At 40.7% G+C, this 19,300-nt stretch overlaps 1 protein-coding gene across 5 annotated transcripts in view; it reads right to left on the reverse strand.

Moving 5' to 3' along the window:
- VPS13D (vacuolar protein sorting 13 homolog D) overlaps positions 1 to 19,300 on the reverse strand; it is a 244,821-nt gene that overhangs the window by 81,822 nt on the left and 143,699 nt on the right. For all 5 annotated transcript variants that reach the window (XM_082649814.1, XM_082649813.1, XM_082649811.1 and 2 more), the window contains 2 exons: positions 7,991 to 8,125; positions 6,658 to 6,825 (listed from right to left, as the gene is read on the reverse strand). In XM_082649814.1, coding sequence (XP_082505940.1) covers positions 6,658 to 6,825; positions 7,991 to 8,125 — 303 coding nt within the window. The remainder of the gene's footprint in view (positions 1 to 6,657; positions 6,826 to 7,990; positions 8,126 to 19,300) is intronic.

Here is a 19,300-nt window from a genome sequence, read left to right on the forward strand (position 1 = left end):
AAAGAACAAAATACCATCTAAAGTGCTAGCTAGGTTTTCTACTTAACTATGCAAACAGTCTCAATTTCCCTCTCTCTCTCTTCCTCACTTAACTTGCTTGTATTTATCTTCAGACGATTTTCCTAAAAGCTATCGAAATTCATTCTGAGTCGAGGCAGGGCTCTTTGCTTTTCTCATTGTTGTTTTTATTTTTTAACATATAAAGGAATGTCTAGAACAAATCAAGCAGTTAGCAATATCTCCAAAGTGCAACTAAAAATGAAAATTCAGACGCCATCGCATAAGATCAGGTGCTGGCTCCACAGGTTCCTGGTTGACCCTGGGGAAGTCACCTTACCTCTCTGGGCCTCAGTTTCTTCACTTATGTACTGGGGCTAATACTGCCTGTCCTATCTATTGACCAGGTTATTCTGATGATCAAATGATATCACATGAGTAAAACCACATTTGCAATCACAAAGGGTCTTACTGTCTATAAAGGAGCTGGTGACGGTCATAACTAATCCCACACAAGAATGACCACAACCAGCACAATTTCCTGAGGGCCTGCTTTGTGACATAGGTGATGTGACAGCAGTCACCTTACAAGCTAACCAAGTGATGTCAAATAATAAGCTTCTGGTGGGAAGCTAACAGTAAGTAACTTTTCATATTCCCTATAGTGCCTGGAAGAAAGCCTCACACACACAAAGGAGAGACATCACAGAGGGGAAAAAACAAGGCCTTTAGAATTAGCTGGACTTGGTTTCATACTCTCCCTGTCATTTCCAGTTGTATGACCTTGAAAAAATTGTTTAACTTCTTTACGTCTCGGTTTCCTGATTTGAAGAATCGAGATTAACATACACAAGACAATGTACGTAAAGAGTCTATCACAAGGCCTGACAAAGAGAAGGTGCTCAATTAATGTCTATAAGTGAGTATGTTTTCCTTAATGAAGCAGGGAGTTTCAACCCTGTCCCTGCACCTTTTTCCTACTAATGCTCTTTGCACCAAGAAATATATGAAGCTATTAGGTCTTTATCCAATTCATAACAAACAAAACTGATTTAAAACAATAAATCAATGGCTAAAGCTATATAGGATAAAATGTATTAACTAAAACTGACAGAAAATTCGTATCTCCTTGACAAAAATTTAGATCTGTAGAATTTGAGCTGGGAAATCTGGGCTTGGTAGAAATAAATGCTCTAGAGCCAAAGAGAAAGAAAGAAACCTATCATACAATTGTAAAAGTTATCAGTAAAGCTAACCTTTAGTGAACAATAAACCATGAATTCTAATTCCATGAACAACAACTGCCTTTGATGAAAAACATTTAGTTGAAAACAGGGAAAATTATTAAAATATTTGCATTCATAAGCGTAGAGTCAAAACATAACTGAGATCAAAAAAGTACCGAAGATCAAAAGCATCCTATATCGCCTTGACAAAGACACAAAGAGAGGGATGGAAAGTAGGACATAACAGAGCAGAGGTTCCATTAGTGATGATCAAAAGTGCTCCTCTCCTTTGCTGGAAGAAATTAAGTACGCTATTGTCTTTCTTCCCTTAGGAAGACCAGATGACAGCTGCAGAGAGAAAACACTCAGATTCTACAGGGGCAGAAAAGAGAATGGAATCATTTGTTCTACTGGTAACATCTGAGATTTTCTTGGTTTGAAAAGAACTTTTTTTAATTTTAAGAATAACTATGTAATTTTTCTGTAAGTATATGAAAATAATCACAAAATAATCATAGACAGAAGGGAAATGAGAGCCTATCTAAGAGAGGAAATCTGTTCAATGAATATCTCCCCAATTCTCTGGCTTTCAAAGAGGTTAGAGGGTCTTGTAGATATTCAAATGACACTCAACTAGGGAAAAGCATGCTCTTTTCAATTCGTGCAGCAGAGGGAAACTGCTCCTCTGACATAGTTTTGGAATTTGAAATGCTGTGCTTTTCTTAAATAGATCATATTCCTAGAAAGGATTCCAGAGGCAATCATCCTGTCATGGCCTTAGGAATACGATCAGATCTTTGAGGGTCTACTCAAAGGGTTAGAGTCATTTTACCAAGATCCAGGCAAGAGAGTCATGGGATAAGATGCTCACAGCTTGGAGGCTAATCCCTAAATCATATCACCTTAGATCTGGAATCCATAAGCTGATTTCTGGGGTTTGGGGGAACAGAAGAGGCTAAGAGAAACAAAGGGGATAAAGGGCATAGATTACCTCCTAGTTCTGGTTCCTTGATGCTAATATGAAATAAATTAAATAACAGTTTAAAATGTAATGAGAAATTCCAGAAGTGGACATGGTAGACCTGAAATTAAAAATTTGCTGTGAATAATTCACAACATCTACCCACACACAGCTGAGACCCGCAGGTCTATCACCTTCTTATGTGACAGAATGAGTTCCCTTTTAACTTCTCGCTGGGTTTTTACATCTTCAAATCTTTTGCTCCTCAGGTCAGTGGGACAGGGGAAATTACCACCACCTTCTCATAGATTAGAAAAAAAAAAAAACATTCCCTCAAGATCAACAGAGAAAAAGATTATTTAAGTGTAGGAATGGGATTAGAACCCAGGTATTCTGACTACCAAGTGCCCTCAATGCTCAACCCTATGTCTACAATAATGATTTATTATCTCTTGGGAGGCATGAACCTCTCTGACAATCCAATAAAAACTTCAGATCCTTGCTTCAGGAAAATACACATATATACAATATTGATAATTAATTTCAAGAGGTTTATGGGGCTTCTCCACTACATTCAAAGCCTATTAAACCAAGGTTACAGGACTTCCCTGGTGGCGCCAGTGGTTGGGAATCCACCTGCCAATGCAGGGGACATAGGTTTGATCCCTGGTCCGGGAAGATCCGACATGCCGCAGAGCAACTAAGCCCGTGCGCCACAACTACTGAGCCTGTGCTCTACAGCCCAGGAGCCACAACTACCGAGCCCGCACACCTAGAGCCCATGCTCCACAACAAGAGAAGCCATCGCAATGAGAAGCCCGCGCACCACAACGAAGAGTAGCCCCCGTTCGCCACAACAAGAGAAAGCCCGCAGGCAGCAATGAAGACCCAGTGCAGCCAAAAATAAATAAAATTAATTAAATAAATAAATAGATAGATAGACAGCTAGATAAATAAATTTATTTAAAAAGCAAAACAAAACAAGGTTACAGCCCTTTGGTCTTTGCAGCCAAGTGGGGCTGGCTGGCTGGGGCTCGGCGAGGTGCAGTTCTGTCTTGTCTGACCCCGTTCTTTAACCACTGGAACTCAGGCACTCTTTAAAGGGATACTTCCCACAGGCCAACAGTTGATTACTGTGGTCATTTGCACTTCCTTAAACTCTTCTTGTGTACACAGAAAAGCAAACAAAACATTCCCCCAAAGCAACATTAAAGGTCTGATTTCAACCCACAAAACTACAAGAAAATGGAGATCTTTGGCCAAACTGCATACATGCAGAATCACAGATGACCTGAATGGGCATTTAGCTGACAGACCTGGCTTTTGAAGCTACCATTTCCAAAATGAAGTGGTAATTTTAAGTCTCTTTGTTTTCTCGTGATAGATATATGGACTAATTGTTATCACACACCCAGGGCTCCTGGTATCAAAATAAATTACATAGCAATTCCTCTGAGCAGCAGTCTGTGACGCCAATACTGATTAGCTCATTAAAGGCAAGAAAAAGCATGAAGAAGGACGCCGACCACATGGGGAGTAGGGTTCCCACTCAAGAAGCCTTGGGTCCTGGAAAACAGTACCCTTATGCAAATCCAACAACAAGATAAAGCATGATATCCAGCAAGACACAAGATCACTGCCACCCAGGCCTTCATATGGATTTGGGAGTGAGGGTGGAGGTAAGGAGTATGCTGCCCTTTCTTTCTGCTTACGTTATATTCTCATACTGACCCTCAAGGTTCAAAAACAGTTTTCCAGGGGAAACAGAAGAAGATGATGAATGAGATGTCCCCGAATGAGAGAGAATAAAGAAAGCGCCAACCCTTTTCACCGGGATGTTGCAGAGAAACTCTGGAGAAACCCACACAAGGTCTCACCTGTGTAGAGCTCACAGGCAAGTTAAGATCCCGATGTCTTCATTCTCATCCACAAGGGCAGCTAGAGGGCCCTAACAGCCAAACTGGCCCAAGCGGAGTGTGAATCTCCCACTCTCCGAGCCTGAGACCCTCCTCTTCTGTAGACTATAATATACTGGCTTTCACTTCAAGGGCATTAATGGTATCCTGGTGGCTAAAGTTTGTACATTTTACATTGATGTAAACCTAAGAGTCAAAGTGAAAACCCATTTCTCTTGTTCAGTTCATGTTTTACGAAGTTTTCATAAGGTCATATCTCATTTTATTCTCATAGTAAGCTATAAAGTCAGGGCATATTCCAGGCTGAGGAAGGCCTTCCAATAAACCATAAGTGCCTTTTTTTTTTTTTTAATGAAAACAAAGCCCAGGGGTACAAAAATAGAGAAAGGAATTATAAAACCAAAGAGACTGTCCTATGTTAATTAGAGGGTTTTTTTTTGTTTTTGTTTTTTTGGCGGTACGTGGGCCTCTTACCGCTGCAGCCTCTCCTGCAGTGGAGCACAGGCTCCGGACGCGCAGGCCCAGCAGCCATGGCTTACGGGCCCAGCCGCTCTGCGGCACGTGGGATCCTCCCAGACCGGGGCACGAACCAGCGTCCCCTGCATCGGCAGGCGGACTCTCAATCACTGCGCCACCAGGGAAGCCCCTAATTAGAGTTTTAAAAAATTAAGTAAAATCTTTAAACTGAGCATCACAACTAAAATTTTTTAATTGAAGTATATCTGATGTACAATATTATATAAATTACAGGTGTATACAAGTAAATATTTTAACTGCATCTGTTTATATCAAGTTTAGTAGCAAAAGAACATTGCGGAATCTGTGCCACTTTTATGTTGCTGTCAGGCGTGAAGGTCCAAGGGCAGCATACGCAATGATTCCAGGCAGAAATGTGCACACTCATTCAGACTATGACCCGGAGTCCATTTCCAAACCATGATTTAGAAAGTCTCTTGCGTCTCTACCTCTCACCGTTTCTCTAAAAGTTAAAGAGTGTTGCCTATTTTGAACCACAAGCCAAACAGTACCTTTTGTTCTGGTTTAATGTAAGTCCAGCAAAGGCATACCTCTGAGAGACTGTGGGTTCCGTTTCAGATCACCACAATCAAGCGAATGCTGCAATAAAGTGAGTCACACAAATTCTTTGGTTTCCCAGTGAAGACAACGTTAAGTTTACACTACACTGTCGTTAAGCGCACAACAGCATGATGTCTAAAAAAATAATGCATACGTCTTAATTTAAAAATACTTTATTACTAAAAAATGCTAACCACCATGTGAGTCTTCAGCGAATCATAATCTTTTTGCAATATAACATCAAAGATCACCGATCACAGATCACCATAACAAATATAATCATAATGAAGAAGTCTGAAATATTTCAAGAATTACCAAAATGGGACACAGAGACATGAAGTGAGCAGATGCTGCTGGAAAAATGGTGCCAACAGACGCGCTGGACACGTGGGGTCGCCACAGACCTTCAAGTTGTAAAACACGCACTATCTGCGCAGCATAAGAAAACGAGATCTGCCTGTATTGAAAAACCTGATCTGACTTAAGATCCAGCAGCTCTAGAAAAGAGTCTGGAAAACAGGAATAAATTCCCAACTTACACACATTATTACCAAGAATGCTATGCAACAGAGAAATGTTGCCATTCAACTCTACCTCCTTACCTGCTCATCAAGATAAATTCCTGCGTGGCACCTGAAAGGCTCTCTACGGTGAAGCCACCATCCTAGTGGCCATGGCACAAGTGCACCTATGACTTTGCTACAACAACGCTCTATGGTAGACAAGCGGGGAGCACAGGCACTCTCCCAATGCTGGTTCATTCGTGAAAAGGTCAATCTCTAGAAGGAAACTCTGTCGAGCTGACAGGAAGGGAAGGAAAGCAGAGTCTTTAGACGCCTTTCGCATGTTATCAAATAGCAACCCCCTTTCAACTACGTTCACCTTTTTCCAGCTTCACACGTAAAATCAGCTCCTGCCAAAAATTAAACTATGGAAGAACAAGATGTCCACCAAACAGGAAGCCAATGAACAAAAAAGCCAGCTACACAGCAAGACACAGCAGAATTACACTGTTGTCTTTCCGCTGCTGGACTCAGATGACTTAAAGGGTTGCTTCGCTCTATAAGGCCGTATCACAGTTTGGACTTTATCCCGTGAGCTGTGGGTCATAACGGGTGGATATTAGGTGGGAGAATGGCACGATCAAGTTCTATGTTTTATAAAGTGAGTTCATTCTGGCGGCATTGTGAGAGCTGCGGTGGAGTCAGGGGGCAGGAGGCTATGGCAGTGGGCAAGGGAAGAGACAATCAGAGCCTGGATGAAGGCAGTGGGAACGGAGAGGAGGAAGGGGAGAGAGTGCAGAGGAGCACTTGATGGCCTGGGGCCGGGTTATTGGAGGTGCGGGAAAGGCAGGGCACATGGGTGATGAAGCCAAGGCATGTATGTAACTTCTCACAACCTATTAACTCTAAAAGAAGTTACAGTAACGTAGAGGACTCCTGAGGCTAATTACAATGGAATTTCACCTCTATTTCCTTACCTTGGCAGCAGAGTTTGATACTCCGTGTGTAACATTTCTGATAAGGCCCCCAACATTTCCATACTTTATCAGTCCAGTCACCCCTTCAGAAACATCATTCAAAAGCCCCATGGGATTGCCGAGGAAGTCCACTGATCCCAGGATTCGAGCTGCCTGGCTGAGGAGTTCCTGTCAAACAGAGCAGGGAAAGAAGAAAACCAGCACCTGTTTATATTTGCAGATCGAGCATCCCAAGCAAAAAGGTTAGAAATCTCTCTTGTCCTCCGTTCCCACCAACACCAACAATCACCCTTTAATTCTCATCAACTGTGAGCTCCTGCCCTTCGTGAGCTCTGCCCTAAACCTCTCCCAATACTCTCAGTACTCTTATACTCTTCGAAGCCATTCAGAAGAAAAAAAAAAGCTATGAAACAGGTAAGACTCTTTACAAATACTTATTAGTATATATAGCACACTCTCCTTTCCACCGCTCTACAAATAGGGAATTAGCCAGCAGCGGGGAGAGTTTGAAAAGGAAAGTGAGGGAGGAAGCAGACCTGGAGACCCCTCAGAGACCCCTCAGAGTCTGCCGAGCCGGTGGTGCATAGAGTGGGCACGTTCAGATCTACCCAGCAACCCCCTCACTTCCTGTGTGCCCCCGCTGCCTGACTCCACAGTCCAGGGATATCCGCTATCTCACTCTCCTCACAGTGCAGTGGAAATATCACCGGTGAGGGAGGTCAAGGAAGGAAGCAAAGAAAGAAAGGGGGGAGATAGGAGGGAGGAAGGAGAGAAGGGAACACGCATAGGATACACTTTAACTCTGACAGCAAATAAACGTGATGTGACCTTGACCCTTCTAGTCACCGAAGAGTACGTCTTGGCTTTAGATTTTGGTCTTTGCAGTCTGGATAATAAATACAAAATGGAAAATATCCAAACTTGATAAAAACTTTTTAAGTTCAGCTCTAGGGCAGGATTTCATAGGCTCCAAGAACACTGATGTGGTCACTGAAAGTAGGCCCATGCCTGGCAAACAGGGTTCACATTCATAGTCTTTTGCATTGTCATGAAAGCCTCAATTAAACCCTTAAGATTGTGACTGATCTAGTGGAAGCCCCCGAGACCAGTTCTGAGAGACAAGATTATCCGTTCATAAATCAGATGCACTGTCTCAAGAGTTTCATGATGTGCGTGGACTTCATGGGCTGTGATGTGACCCATAACACAACAATCAGAGCTAAAATGTTCATCTGGATTGTCAGTAGTGACATGTCAGTAACCAGAATTCCCAAACAACTAAAACAATCATTCTGCTTACGCTCCAGCCCCTAAGTACTGCTCCAAAGCTCACCTCCTGGAAATGTTTGAGGATATCATTGATGATGAATTCCTTGGTCTCATAGGGATGTACCCGAGTGAATGGATCCAGATTAATCACGGCATCTTCAAACCGAATCAATGGAAACCCCAAGGTGCTTTTGAGGGCCTAGTTAGGGGGAGAAAGGCAACGATATGCTTTAGCCATATGACGGCCTTCCAGGGTACTGTAATTCTGAATTCCATGAAAGCTACAAGTCAACTTTCCAATGGGAATCAAGGTTATGATATTCATAAATAAGGATTTTCCCCTGTAATTACAAAAGTAAAATATGAGGAATATATAAAAAAATATATAGATATATCACTCAAAGTAACATATATCACATAAAAATAAACACTCTTAGCTTCACAGCACAATCTTTCTGGTCTGTTTTGGATCTGTATGTCACGTTCTACTTTTTGACTGAAGCATACCACACATACGGAAAGGTGTACTAATCAAATGTACGGTTCAGTGATTTTTCTCAAAGTAAACACAACCATGTAACCACCACGCAGACCAGAAAGTCGGTTATTATCCCCAACTTGGAAGCACCACACCACCATCCCCTCTTTGTGGACCTCCCATCAAGACCCCCTCTTCCCCTAAGGTAACCAGTATGCTTTTTTTAAAAAAATAAATTTATTTATTTATTTATATCGGGTTTTTTTGGCTGTACTGGGTCTTTGGCGCTGCGTGCAGGCTTTCTCTAGTTGCGGTGAGCGGGGGCTACTCTTCGTTGTGGTGCGCGGGCTTCTCATCACGGTGGCTTCTCTCGTTGCGGGGCACAGGCTCTAGGCATGCAGACTTCAGTAGTTGTGGCACGTGGGCTCAGTAGTTGTGGCTCGCAGGCTCTAGAGTGCAGGCTCAGTAGCTCCGCGGCATGTGGGAGCTTCCCAGACCAGGGCTCAAACCCGTGTCCCCTGCATTGGCAGGCAGATCCTTAACCACTTCGCCACCAGGGAAGCCCGTGGTAACCAGTATCTTGACTTCCAGCACCACAGCTGAGTTTTTCCCGCTTTGAATTCTATCTAAATGCAATCATCAGTATGGACTTTATTGTATGTGGCTTCTGACATCAACAGTAAGTCTGTGAGTCACTAGGTTGCTGCACACAGCTGCAGTTTAAACACAGCTGTCAGTGCTACACAGTACTCCAACATATGAATAAAACTCTTTAACCACTGCTGTTGATGGAACAGTTGTGCTGTTTCCATTTTGTGCTATTATGTATAATGCTGCTATGAACATTCTTGGACATGTCTTTTGGGGCACATTTGTATGCATTTTTCTTGAATATCTACCTGGAAGTGGAACTGCCGGGTCATAAAGAACGTACACATTCAACCTTATAGCCTATGCTGCCAAGCAGTTTTCCGAGGCAGCTGAACCGGCTTACTCTCCCTGCAGCCGTCTATGAAATTTCCTGTTATGCTACATCCTCACCAACACGTGGTAAAGATAGCTTTTTAGAAATTAATTAATTAATTAATTAATTTATTTTTGGCTGTGTTGGGTCTTTGTTGCTGCACGCAGGCTTTCTCTAGTTGCAGCGAGTGGGGGCTACTCTGTTGCGGTGCGCGGGCTTCTCATCACAGTGGCTTCTCTTGTTGCAGAGCATGGGCTCTAGGCATGCGGGCTTCAGTAGTTGTGGCACACAGGCTCAGTAGTTGTGGCTCGCGGGCTCCAGAGCGCAGGCTCAGTAGTTGTGGCGCACGGGCTTAGTTGCTCCCCGGCATGTGGGATCTTCCCGGACCAGGGATCGAACCTGTGTCCCCTGCATTGGCAGGCGGATTCTTAACCACTGCACCACTATGGAAGTCCCAAAGATAGCTTTTTAAAAAACAAATATTCTAATGGGTGTGTAATGGTAACTCAGTGTGGTTTTAATTTCCATCTTCTTGTTGAAGGATGAGATTACGCACCTGATAATACACACATCAGCCTCGTGGATATACTTTTTTTGTTAAGTTCCTACTTGAGTCTTTTGCTCATTTTCATAGTGGATTGTCTGTTTTTTCCTTATAGTTTTGTAGGAGTTTTTCTTATACATTCTGTATACAAGTCTTCTGTTTCATGAATATACTGCAAGTATCTTCTCCCATTATGGGACTTGTCTTATCACTCGGTGTTTTTTGATAGCAGACATTCTTAGTTTTAATGAAATCCAACTTAACAATCTTTCCTTTATGGAAAGAACTTTCTAGGTCATAGTTAAGAAATTACCTACACTAAGGTCATAAAGATATTCCCATATGTTTACTTACAGAATTTTTATTGTTCTGCTCTTCACATTTAAATCTACAATCTACCTGAACGTGATTATTATATATGTTCTAAAGCACAGATCAAGAAGCATTTTTTCCACATGGGTATCTAATCAACTGAATAACATTTATTGAAAGGCCATCCTTCCCCTTATTGTAGTACAGGGTAACTTTGTCATAAGTCAAGTGAATGTACTTATATGTGTCTGTTTTTGGATTCTCCTTTGTGTTTCATTTTGCCCTGCCTTCTGTCAATACCACACTGTCTTAATTACTATAGTTTTATAATAATTTTGAAGTATGTTAGTGTAAGCTCGCCAACTTTGTTCTTTTTCTTCAGAACTACCTTGGTTACTCTTTGCACTTTTCATCTCCAAATAAATTTTAGAATCAGCCTGTCAATCTGCCACCAAAAAAATTGCTAGAATTTTTATCAAGACTCTATTGAATCTATAGATCAATTTGAGAAGAAATGACAACTTTATAATATTGAATCTTCCAATGTATTAACATGGTGCACCCCTTTTCTTGTTTAGCCCTTTTAAAATTTCTCTCAGTAATATTTTAATTGCTTTCTGTGCAGAGGTCTTGTACACACTTTGTTGGATTTATTCCTAGGTATCTGTGGTACAGTAAAAATGGCCACAAATTCTTTGCATCTTCTATCATTAGCAGAGTCTATTTCCCCTTCGCCTGAATCTGCACTGACCTTATAACTTGCTTCAAACAATAAAGTGCAGCAGAAGTAACGTGCAATCTCTGAGCTTTGGCCTCAAGAGATCTTGGAGCTTCTGCTCCACCCTTTTTGATGTTTCCACCATGTGAAGAGGCTGAGACTAGCTTCCTTGAAGACGAGAGACCACGTGGAAGGGGGTCTATTGACAGCCAACACCAAGCGCCTGACACGGTTGTAAGGTCATCTTATATACCCTTTGGTCTCAGCTGACTGGCAGGTGACTGCAGCCACATCAATAACCACAAGTAAGTCCAGCGGAAACAGCACCCAGCTAAGTCCAGTCTAAATTGCTGACCCACAGATTTGTCAACAAATAAAATGGTTGTTTTAAATTACTAAGTTTTGGCATGATTCGTTACAGAACAATAGATGATATTGTATTTGATGTTTTCTTAATGGTGTTGTAAAGACATCCTTCAAATTTTCCTTTTCTCTGACATATAGAAATACAACTGATTTTTGTACAACGTCTTCAGTGACCTTGTTAAATTTACTGATTTATTCTAATAACTTAGTTGTATATCCTTTTAGATTTTCTAGGTAATCATGTTCTCTGCAAATAATAAAGTTTTCATTTTCCTATCCAGTCTTTATACCTTTTATTTATTTATTGCACTGGCTAGGATCTCCAACATAACAGTGAACAGAAGTGGTGAAAATGGCCATCCTTCCCTGCTTTCAACAGGTCATCACTGTGTACGATATTTGGGGTAGCTTTTTTATGGAGACACTTTATCAGATTAAGGCAGTTCCTTTCTATTTTTTTGTTTCCTGAGTTCTTATCATAAATGGATGCTGAATTTTGTCAAAAGACTTCTGTGCAACTATTGAGATAATCATATTTTTAAATTCTTTCATTCTGCTGATGTGGTGAATGACATGATTTATTTGGAAATGTAAAGTAAACTTACAACCCTGGCATAAACCTGATTTGGTTATGATATACAGTTGGCCCTTGAACAACGTGAGGGTTAGGAGTGCCAATCCCCTATACAGTCAAAAATTCTCATGTAGCTTTACAGTCAGCCCTCCATATCCACAGTTCCACATCCACAGATTCGACCAACCATGATCATGCAGTGCTGCATTTACTGGAAAAAAAAAAATCAGTATATAAGTGGACCCATGCAGTTCAAACCCCATGTTGTTCAAGGGTCAACCGTATTTTTCTTCTTATATATTGCTATATTTGATTTGGTGACATTTTGTCCAAATTTCTTTCTTCTATGTTTGTGAAAAAATTCTAGTCTGTAATATTCCTTTATTATCTGATTATGTTAAAAATATAAATTACAGTTTTCTGGTAAACTTCTTGAACACATTTACACTTATTTTAAATTCTGTGTCTGATAATGTCAACATCTGGTTTCTCTGTTTCTAGTGTCTGTTTCTAGCGTCTGTTTTTTCTCTTGATAGGCCTGGTAATCTGTGATTGGATGCTACACTCTGTATAAAAACTTATAGATTTTAAATGAGTCTTTAGTGTCTGGCAGGCAGTTAAAGAGGCTTATTAATCCAATCAGTGTTTTCAAGGCTGGCTTTCAGTCCTTGTAAAGATAATCTTGGTCTGTTTCCATCTTTATAAGGTTTGGTATAGTCCTTCAGCAGTCTCAACTGAAAACCAATTCCATTCCTCCCCTTGTGATCTCCCCAGCACCATAAAACTGCTAAAAGATCTATTTAGTTAGCCTCTTGGCTGCTACTTTTTGCTTGGCTTCTCTCAGATTACTTAGAAATTGGCATCTGCTTCAAGAAACAAAACAGCTCAGACTATTGGGGTTTCTGTTCTGCCTGTCCCTTCTCTGTAAGATATGAGCCCCTCCACACCTACGGTCAATTAATCTTCGACAAAGGAGGCAAGAATATACAGTGGAAAAAAGACAGTCTCTTTGGCAAGTAGTGTTGGGAAAGCTGGACAGCTGCATGTAAATCAATGAAGTGAGAACATTCCCTCACACCATGCATAAAAATAAACTCAAAATGGCTTAAAGACTTAAATATAAGACATGACACCATAAAACTCCTAGAAGAGAACATAGGCAAAACATTTTCTGATGTAAATCGTAGCAATGTTTTCTTAAGTCACTCTCCCAAGGCAAAAGAAATCAAAGTAAAAATAAACAAATGGGACCTAATCAAACTTATAAGCTTTTACACAGCAAAGGAAACCATCAACAAAACGAAAAGACAGCCTACGGACTGGGAGAAAATATTTGCAAACAATGAGACCAACAAGGTCTTAATTTCCAAAATATACAAACAGCTCATATAACTCAATAACAAAAAAACAAACAACCCAATCAGAAAAAGGGCAGAAGGCCTAAATAGACGTTTCTCCAAAGAAGACATACAGATGGCCAAAATGCACATGGAAAGATGCTCAACATCCCTAATTACTAGAGAAATGCAAATTGAAACTACAATGAGGTACCACCTCACACCAGTCAGAATGGCAATCATTAAAAAGTCTACAAATAATAAAAATGCTACAGAGGGTATGGAAAAAAGGGAACCCTCCTACACTGTTGGTGGCAATGTAAATACATGCAGCCACTATGGAAAACAGTATGGAGATTCCTTAAATAACTAAAAACAGAGTTGCCATATGATCCAGCAATCCCACTCGTGGGCATGTATCCAGAGAAGACTATTTCGAAAGGATACATGAACCCCAATGTTCATAGCTGCACTGTTTACAATAGCCAAGACATGGAAGCAACCTAAATGTCCATCGACAGATGAATGGATAAAGAATATGCGGTGTGTACACAAACACATACACACACACACACACACACAATGGAATACTACTCAGCTATTAAAAAAAAATGAAACAATGCCATTTGCAGCAACATGGATGGACCTAGAGATTATCATACTAAGTGAAATAAGTCAGAAAAAGACAAATATCATATAATATCACTTATACGTGGAATCTAAAATATGATACAAATGAATTTATTTACAAAACAGAAACAGACTCATAGACATAGAAAACAAACTTGTAGTTACCAAAGGGGAAAGCGGGGGTCAGAGGAGGATAAATTAGGGGTTTGGGATTAGCAGATACAAAACAGATAAACAACAAGGTTCTACTGTATAGCACAGGGAATTATATTCAATATCCTGTAATAACCTATAATGGAAAAGAACATAAGTATAACTGAATCACTTCGCTGTACATGTGAAACTAGCACAACATTGTAAGTCAACTATACTTCAATTAAAAAAAAAAAAAAAGATCTGAGCCCCTCAATTACCAGCTCTCTCAGTAGCAATGGAGTCTCTCTCTTGCTTGGCCAGCCCTGTGAGGCTGCCCAAAGCTTTCCTCGGATTCTCTGACTTTGGGCAGCTGCTTTCTGCTTGACTTATTTACCTTTCTCCCTACACCACTTACAAATTAGAGTTGTCTCAAAAATAAAACCAGAGTAAATGCTGGGCTCACCTTATCCAGTCTCCTTCCTCTCATAAATCGTGGCCCCTCAAGTACTGGCTGTCTTGGTAACTTTCCAATACCTTCAAACAGACTTTTGGGCTTTTTTCAATCCAGCTTGCCTTGTAGTTCTCAGCTGGTTTGGGTCTGCTATAAGCCAGTTAACAATTTTTGGATATGGCCTATTTTCCAATTGACAATTTTTGGATATGGCCTATTTTCTAATTATATTTTTATTTAACATGATGTACATTTTAGGGATTTTAGAGAGCATGCCAAATATTCTTCTTTTTTTAAACGTAAAAACACTTTTCCATGCTAATAATGTCAGTAAATCTCTAATCTACTTGGAATTTATTCTTATACAGAGTGTGAATAATAAATTTAATTTTATATTTTTCCATATGGCTAATTAGTCCAATAGCATTTATTAAAACATCTATATATTCTCCACTGAATTGAAATGCCTTTATATTAAAATAATTTAATACAAATGTGCAATTTACTGGACTTTCTATTTTATTTTCTCACTTATTTTTTAATCCTTCAGCATGTATTTTCAGAGTCTGCTTTAAATTCTTCTGGAACAAGAGCATGTTTAATTGAAATGAAGTTATATAATCGAAGAAAACCTAGATGAAACTGTCTAAAACCAGAGTGGGAGAACTTTTTTGTGACTCAAAATTCAGATTCAAAAGGCAAAAGACTGATAAGTTTGACAACATAAAATAGAAAGCTTCTGTATGATTTTAAAAAACATACGCACACCAAAAGCAAAGTAAAAACGACAAATGAAAAGCCAAAGAAAAAATACTTGCAACTTATAACAAAGACAAAACTTCTATAAAGAGCTTCTAAAATAAGAGGAGATAAAAGACCAATAAAGTGATTTTTAAAATGGACAAGTGATATGACCAGACAGTTTAGTTCACAGAGGAGAAAAATGGCCCTTTTTAATAAACATATGGGTTAGGAGAAGAGAAGAAACAAACAGAAGAATAACAGGAGAACCAGCAAGGACAACGCCAAGAACAGGGAGGTCAGCAATATCAAATATGGCAGAGGATCTGACAAAGATGAGGACAGAAAAAAGGCCACTGCATCTGGTGCCTTGGAAAGTCACTCGCAACCTCCTACTAAATTTCAGGACAAAACATTTCGGAGATTAAGAGCATCCGCAAGTTAATTCAGCCTAACACTCTTATTTCTTTAAATAAATAAAACCAAAGAAACGTTAAGTGGGTGGCCTAAACTCCTGTAGCTAGTTATTAGTAGATCGTAGACTTGAACATGCTCATTTTCACAACCACAACTACCTAACAGGCAGAAAGCATGAAGACCAGAAAAGAGGATTATTTTACTTCTCCTGAAAAATGTTCTGCTATTCATTCTTGAATGTCTCACCCATGCACATGGTGAGTGATGATGAAGTGAGCAGGCACTATTCTCCCCATTTCACTGACACAGAAACTGAGGCCCCATAGCCTCAACTGCTTTGCTCAGACCCACAATAAATAGATATGTTAGTAAAGCCAGGTACTGACATCAGTTCAGCAGTTTGTTTTGTCAATACAACTCTGAGCATTACTTTCTTCTCAGAAAAGAGGAAATGAGATCAAAGCAAAGGCATACAGCAAAAAGCTTTGTACCCCAACTTTCTCATTGCAACCAAACACTGAAGAAGAAGAACCACACATAACACAAAGACTTTGAAACCTCTACTAAGTTGTCAAAGCCCTCATGAGAGACACTATCCCCTTTCTGAGTGGCTAACGTGCTTTGTCTGAACCAAGGAAGTATTCTGGCCTTTCAGTAAAAATGATCTTTACCTGGTACTGCTTTGGGGCCTCCCACATTTGAAAAAGCTGAGATATGGCACACTGGTATGAATTACTCTGCCACCTTCAGGTTGTTCTGGTGAGTCAAAGTACAGGAGATGAGAGTTTCCCTCTTTCCGAGCCAAATAGGGCTTTTTCTTGTAGTAACTGAATGACTAATCAAATACAGTAGTATACAAAGTTGATGCTTATTTACTCAAGTAGCAGACAGTTTCCTGTTATAAAATGGATTCTGGAGAAAGCAATCTGTGCTCATAAGTTCCTAATAAAAATAGGAAAATGTCTATTCCTACTTCCGCCAGATAAAAACCGCTGAAGTCTTCCAGAAACTTTATAGAGTTGAAAGAAGAAATACCTGTCCATATGCCATAAGGTCTCAGATCACAAGCTAGTCCCTGGGCCATGTCCTTTCCCTTCTTAGTTTATCCTGCACTAAACAAAACTGTCTGGAATTCATTCTTTAAAGGTTTATTTATGGTACATAGAGACTGTTTATGTGAAGCAGGGTATTTGCCCACTTGCCTCTTGGGACAGTGTTTAAAACTACAGGGATATTTCCCTCTCTGGCACTTTCTGAAATACAATTAACAATACTGGATCTTTTTTCCTTTTAACAAATCTGGTTTTTATTTAGGGAGGGGAGGAAAAAGTAAAGGGTCTGAAGTTTCCCAACAAATTATTTCAAGCCTTTGAGAAGACAGTTTTAGGCTTTTTAAATAGTGTCTTTGTTTGAAATTCCCCCTCACCCCCACCCTCTTGCTCTCCGACCATTAAAATGTGGGTTTTCTTCCAAACTAGATTGCTCAATTAAAGCCCTTCTTTTGTAATACCCCAATGCTCTAAATGGGAAAAGGGCTGCTGTAGGCCACTTTATGAAACCTTTTAAAGGCTCCTGGACTCTTTTGATCTTTAAGAAAACCGAAAGAACATATAAACTACCTGGCACTTTCAATATTATTCTGCTACTCTCTAACATGCAAACTTGGGAGAATAATGGCGAATGGGTGGGGGGGGGGCGGGGAATGCCGTGCTTTCGTCTCTGCATTTGTGAGATGGAACTATTATCTCCCCCTTCTTCCATCGCAGAGTAAGGAATCCAATTGAGATAGCAGATGTGAAACTGCTTTGAGTCCTTCTGAACAGACACTCTATCTGGCAATAATGTACCCTCGGTGTAAATCTGAAGAGACTTCCCTCTGAGACTTCTGACAGCCTCGTTTCTGGCCTGGAGTCAAGAGAATCAAGATAATTATGCCTTCAATACCAAAGACATGGTTACCTTTTAGTCAGACTCTCATGATTCCTGCTCTGGGACAGGACTCCATTTCCTAAGCACATACTTTTAGCCGTTACATATTCATCTCAAAGAGCAGACTGCTCTTCCTAAGAGCTACTAATAAAGGGATATTACTCTGTTAGAAAACTATTTGAATAAATGACATTATTTATGAGTCCCAGACTCCTCGAGGAGAAGGCAAGACACAATAAAATGGTGACTTCTGTAAGCTGAGAATTTAACTCTGACATCCCAATTCCCAGCACCCTGTTTGAAACATTAAGGTACCACATTCAGGGTGTCCCCCGCCCCACACCTCATAATGTGGCTGCTCCACTGAATCTGTTTAGCAATCATTTGAAAAATGCCTTGAAAATGTTCCTTCAATATAGCGCCAAATGAAACACTCAACCTAAACGACTCCCAGTGTATTGCATGCAGGGTGAGCGTGCAAGCATCAATACCAAGGAACTGGGGGCCTGAAGCTACTTCAACTGTAGAAAATCATACTGCATTTGTTAGTCTGGGGGGAAATCTTCTACCAGGAGCAATTTGGAAGGAACAATTAGGTGTCTGTGTTTCTTAGTAAGATGATTTAGAAAACAAGAAGTCCTTAACTCTCAGGAAATGCTTGACACTGGTTTGTTGGGTGAGTGCCAAGTGTTCTGGGGGAATATATACTTTATCAAACAAACCCATTCCAAAGGGTCACATAAGTCAAGTGGATACTTGTGGATATTAGCAAGATAGTGGTTTTCCCATGGTTTCCCCCCCACTCCCATGCTAATTATAAGTATCTTTAGTCTCCTGGGAAACATGAAGTTAAAGCTAATTAAGCAGACAGGACAGTCCATGGAGAAGGCCCTGTTCTCAGGATGGTTGCAGGAGCTCCCCGGTCCCGACCTGCATTCCCAACTACTCACCCCGTTTGCTGCCTTAATGAAGCAGTCACCCTTGCCCTGTCCTTACCCAAAAACGACTTGATTTGGACCAGACTACTGTCTTGTTACCTATAAGTCTATTTTAGAAGTTGTGAGCTGGCAAATCGTGGGCCCACATGAGGCCCACACATGTGTTTTGTTAGGTCCACAAGGCTTAAAAACAAAAACAAAAAAATTCAAATCGGTTGCCAACATTTAAAAACCAGGAGATTCCACATAAAAATCCAGATTTCCGGCTTCACTTTAAAAACTCCGAAGGTCTGGCAACACTGGGTTCACATTCCCCTATAACAACTGGCTGGAGCTGAGCTGCACTGCCCCCTCCAGATGAAGAGTGCACACTGAGGGCCACGGTGCCCCCGGGGCTGCTTCGCCAACTTCACTGCTGGCACAGTTCCTGCAGGCATGGAAACTTATGACTCCAGGTTTATTACTTATTTGTCCACATCTCTAGCTACTCCTGTTCAGAAAGAAAGACCACCCTGCAGCATCTTAAAGGAGGCAGCATGGGGCAGTGGGAAAGCCTTCGACCGGTGGTTAGTGGGGAGGTAGATGCCCTGATACCCATCTTCAAGTGCAACAGAGGAAAGAACCAGAAGTAAGGGGTGCAGGCTGCAGGGAGGCAGATGTAGACTCCGCCTAAGGAAGGACCTTCCAACAATCACCTGGGTTCTACTCCTGCTCCAACTACACAGGCTTCAGTGACAAAACACTGTGAACTCCAATATCCTTGTTCATCAAGCAAGGGCATCATTAAGGACTCACAGAGCTCTAAAATCCTCCGCCTCCTTATGTTCTAAGGGACAGCAC

The sequence above is a fragment of the Grampus griseus genome (assembly GCF_964374135.1).
Source record: "Grampus griseus genome assembly, chromosome: 1".
NCBI lineage: Eukaryota > Metazoa > Chordata > Mammalia > Artiodactyla > Delphinidae > Grampus > Grampus griseus.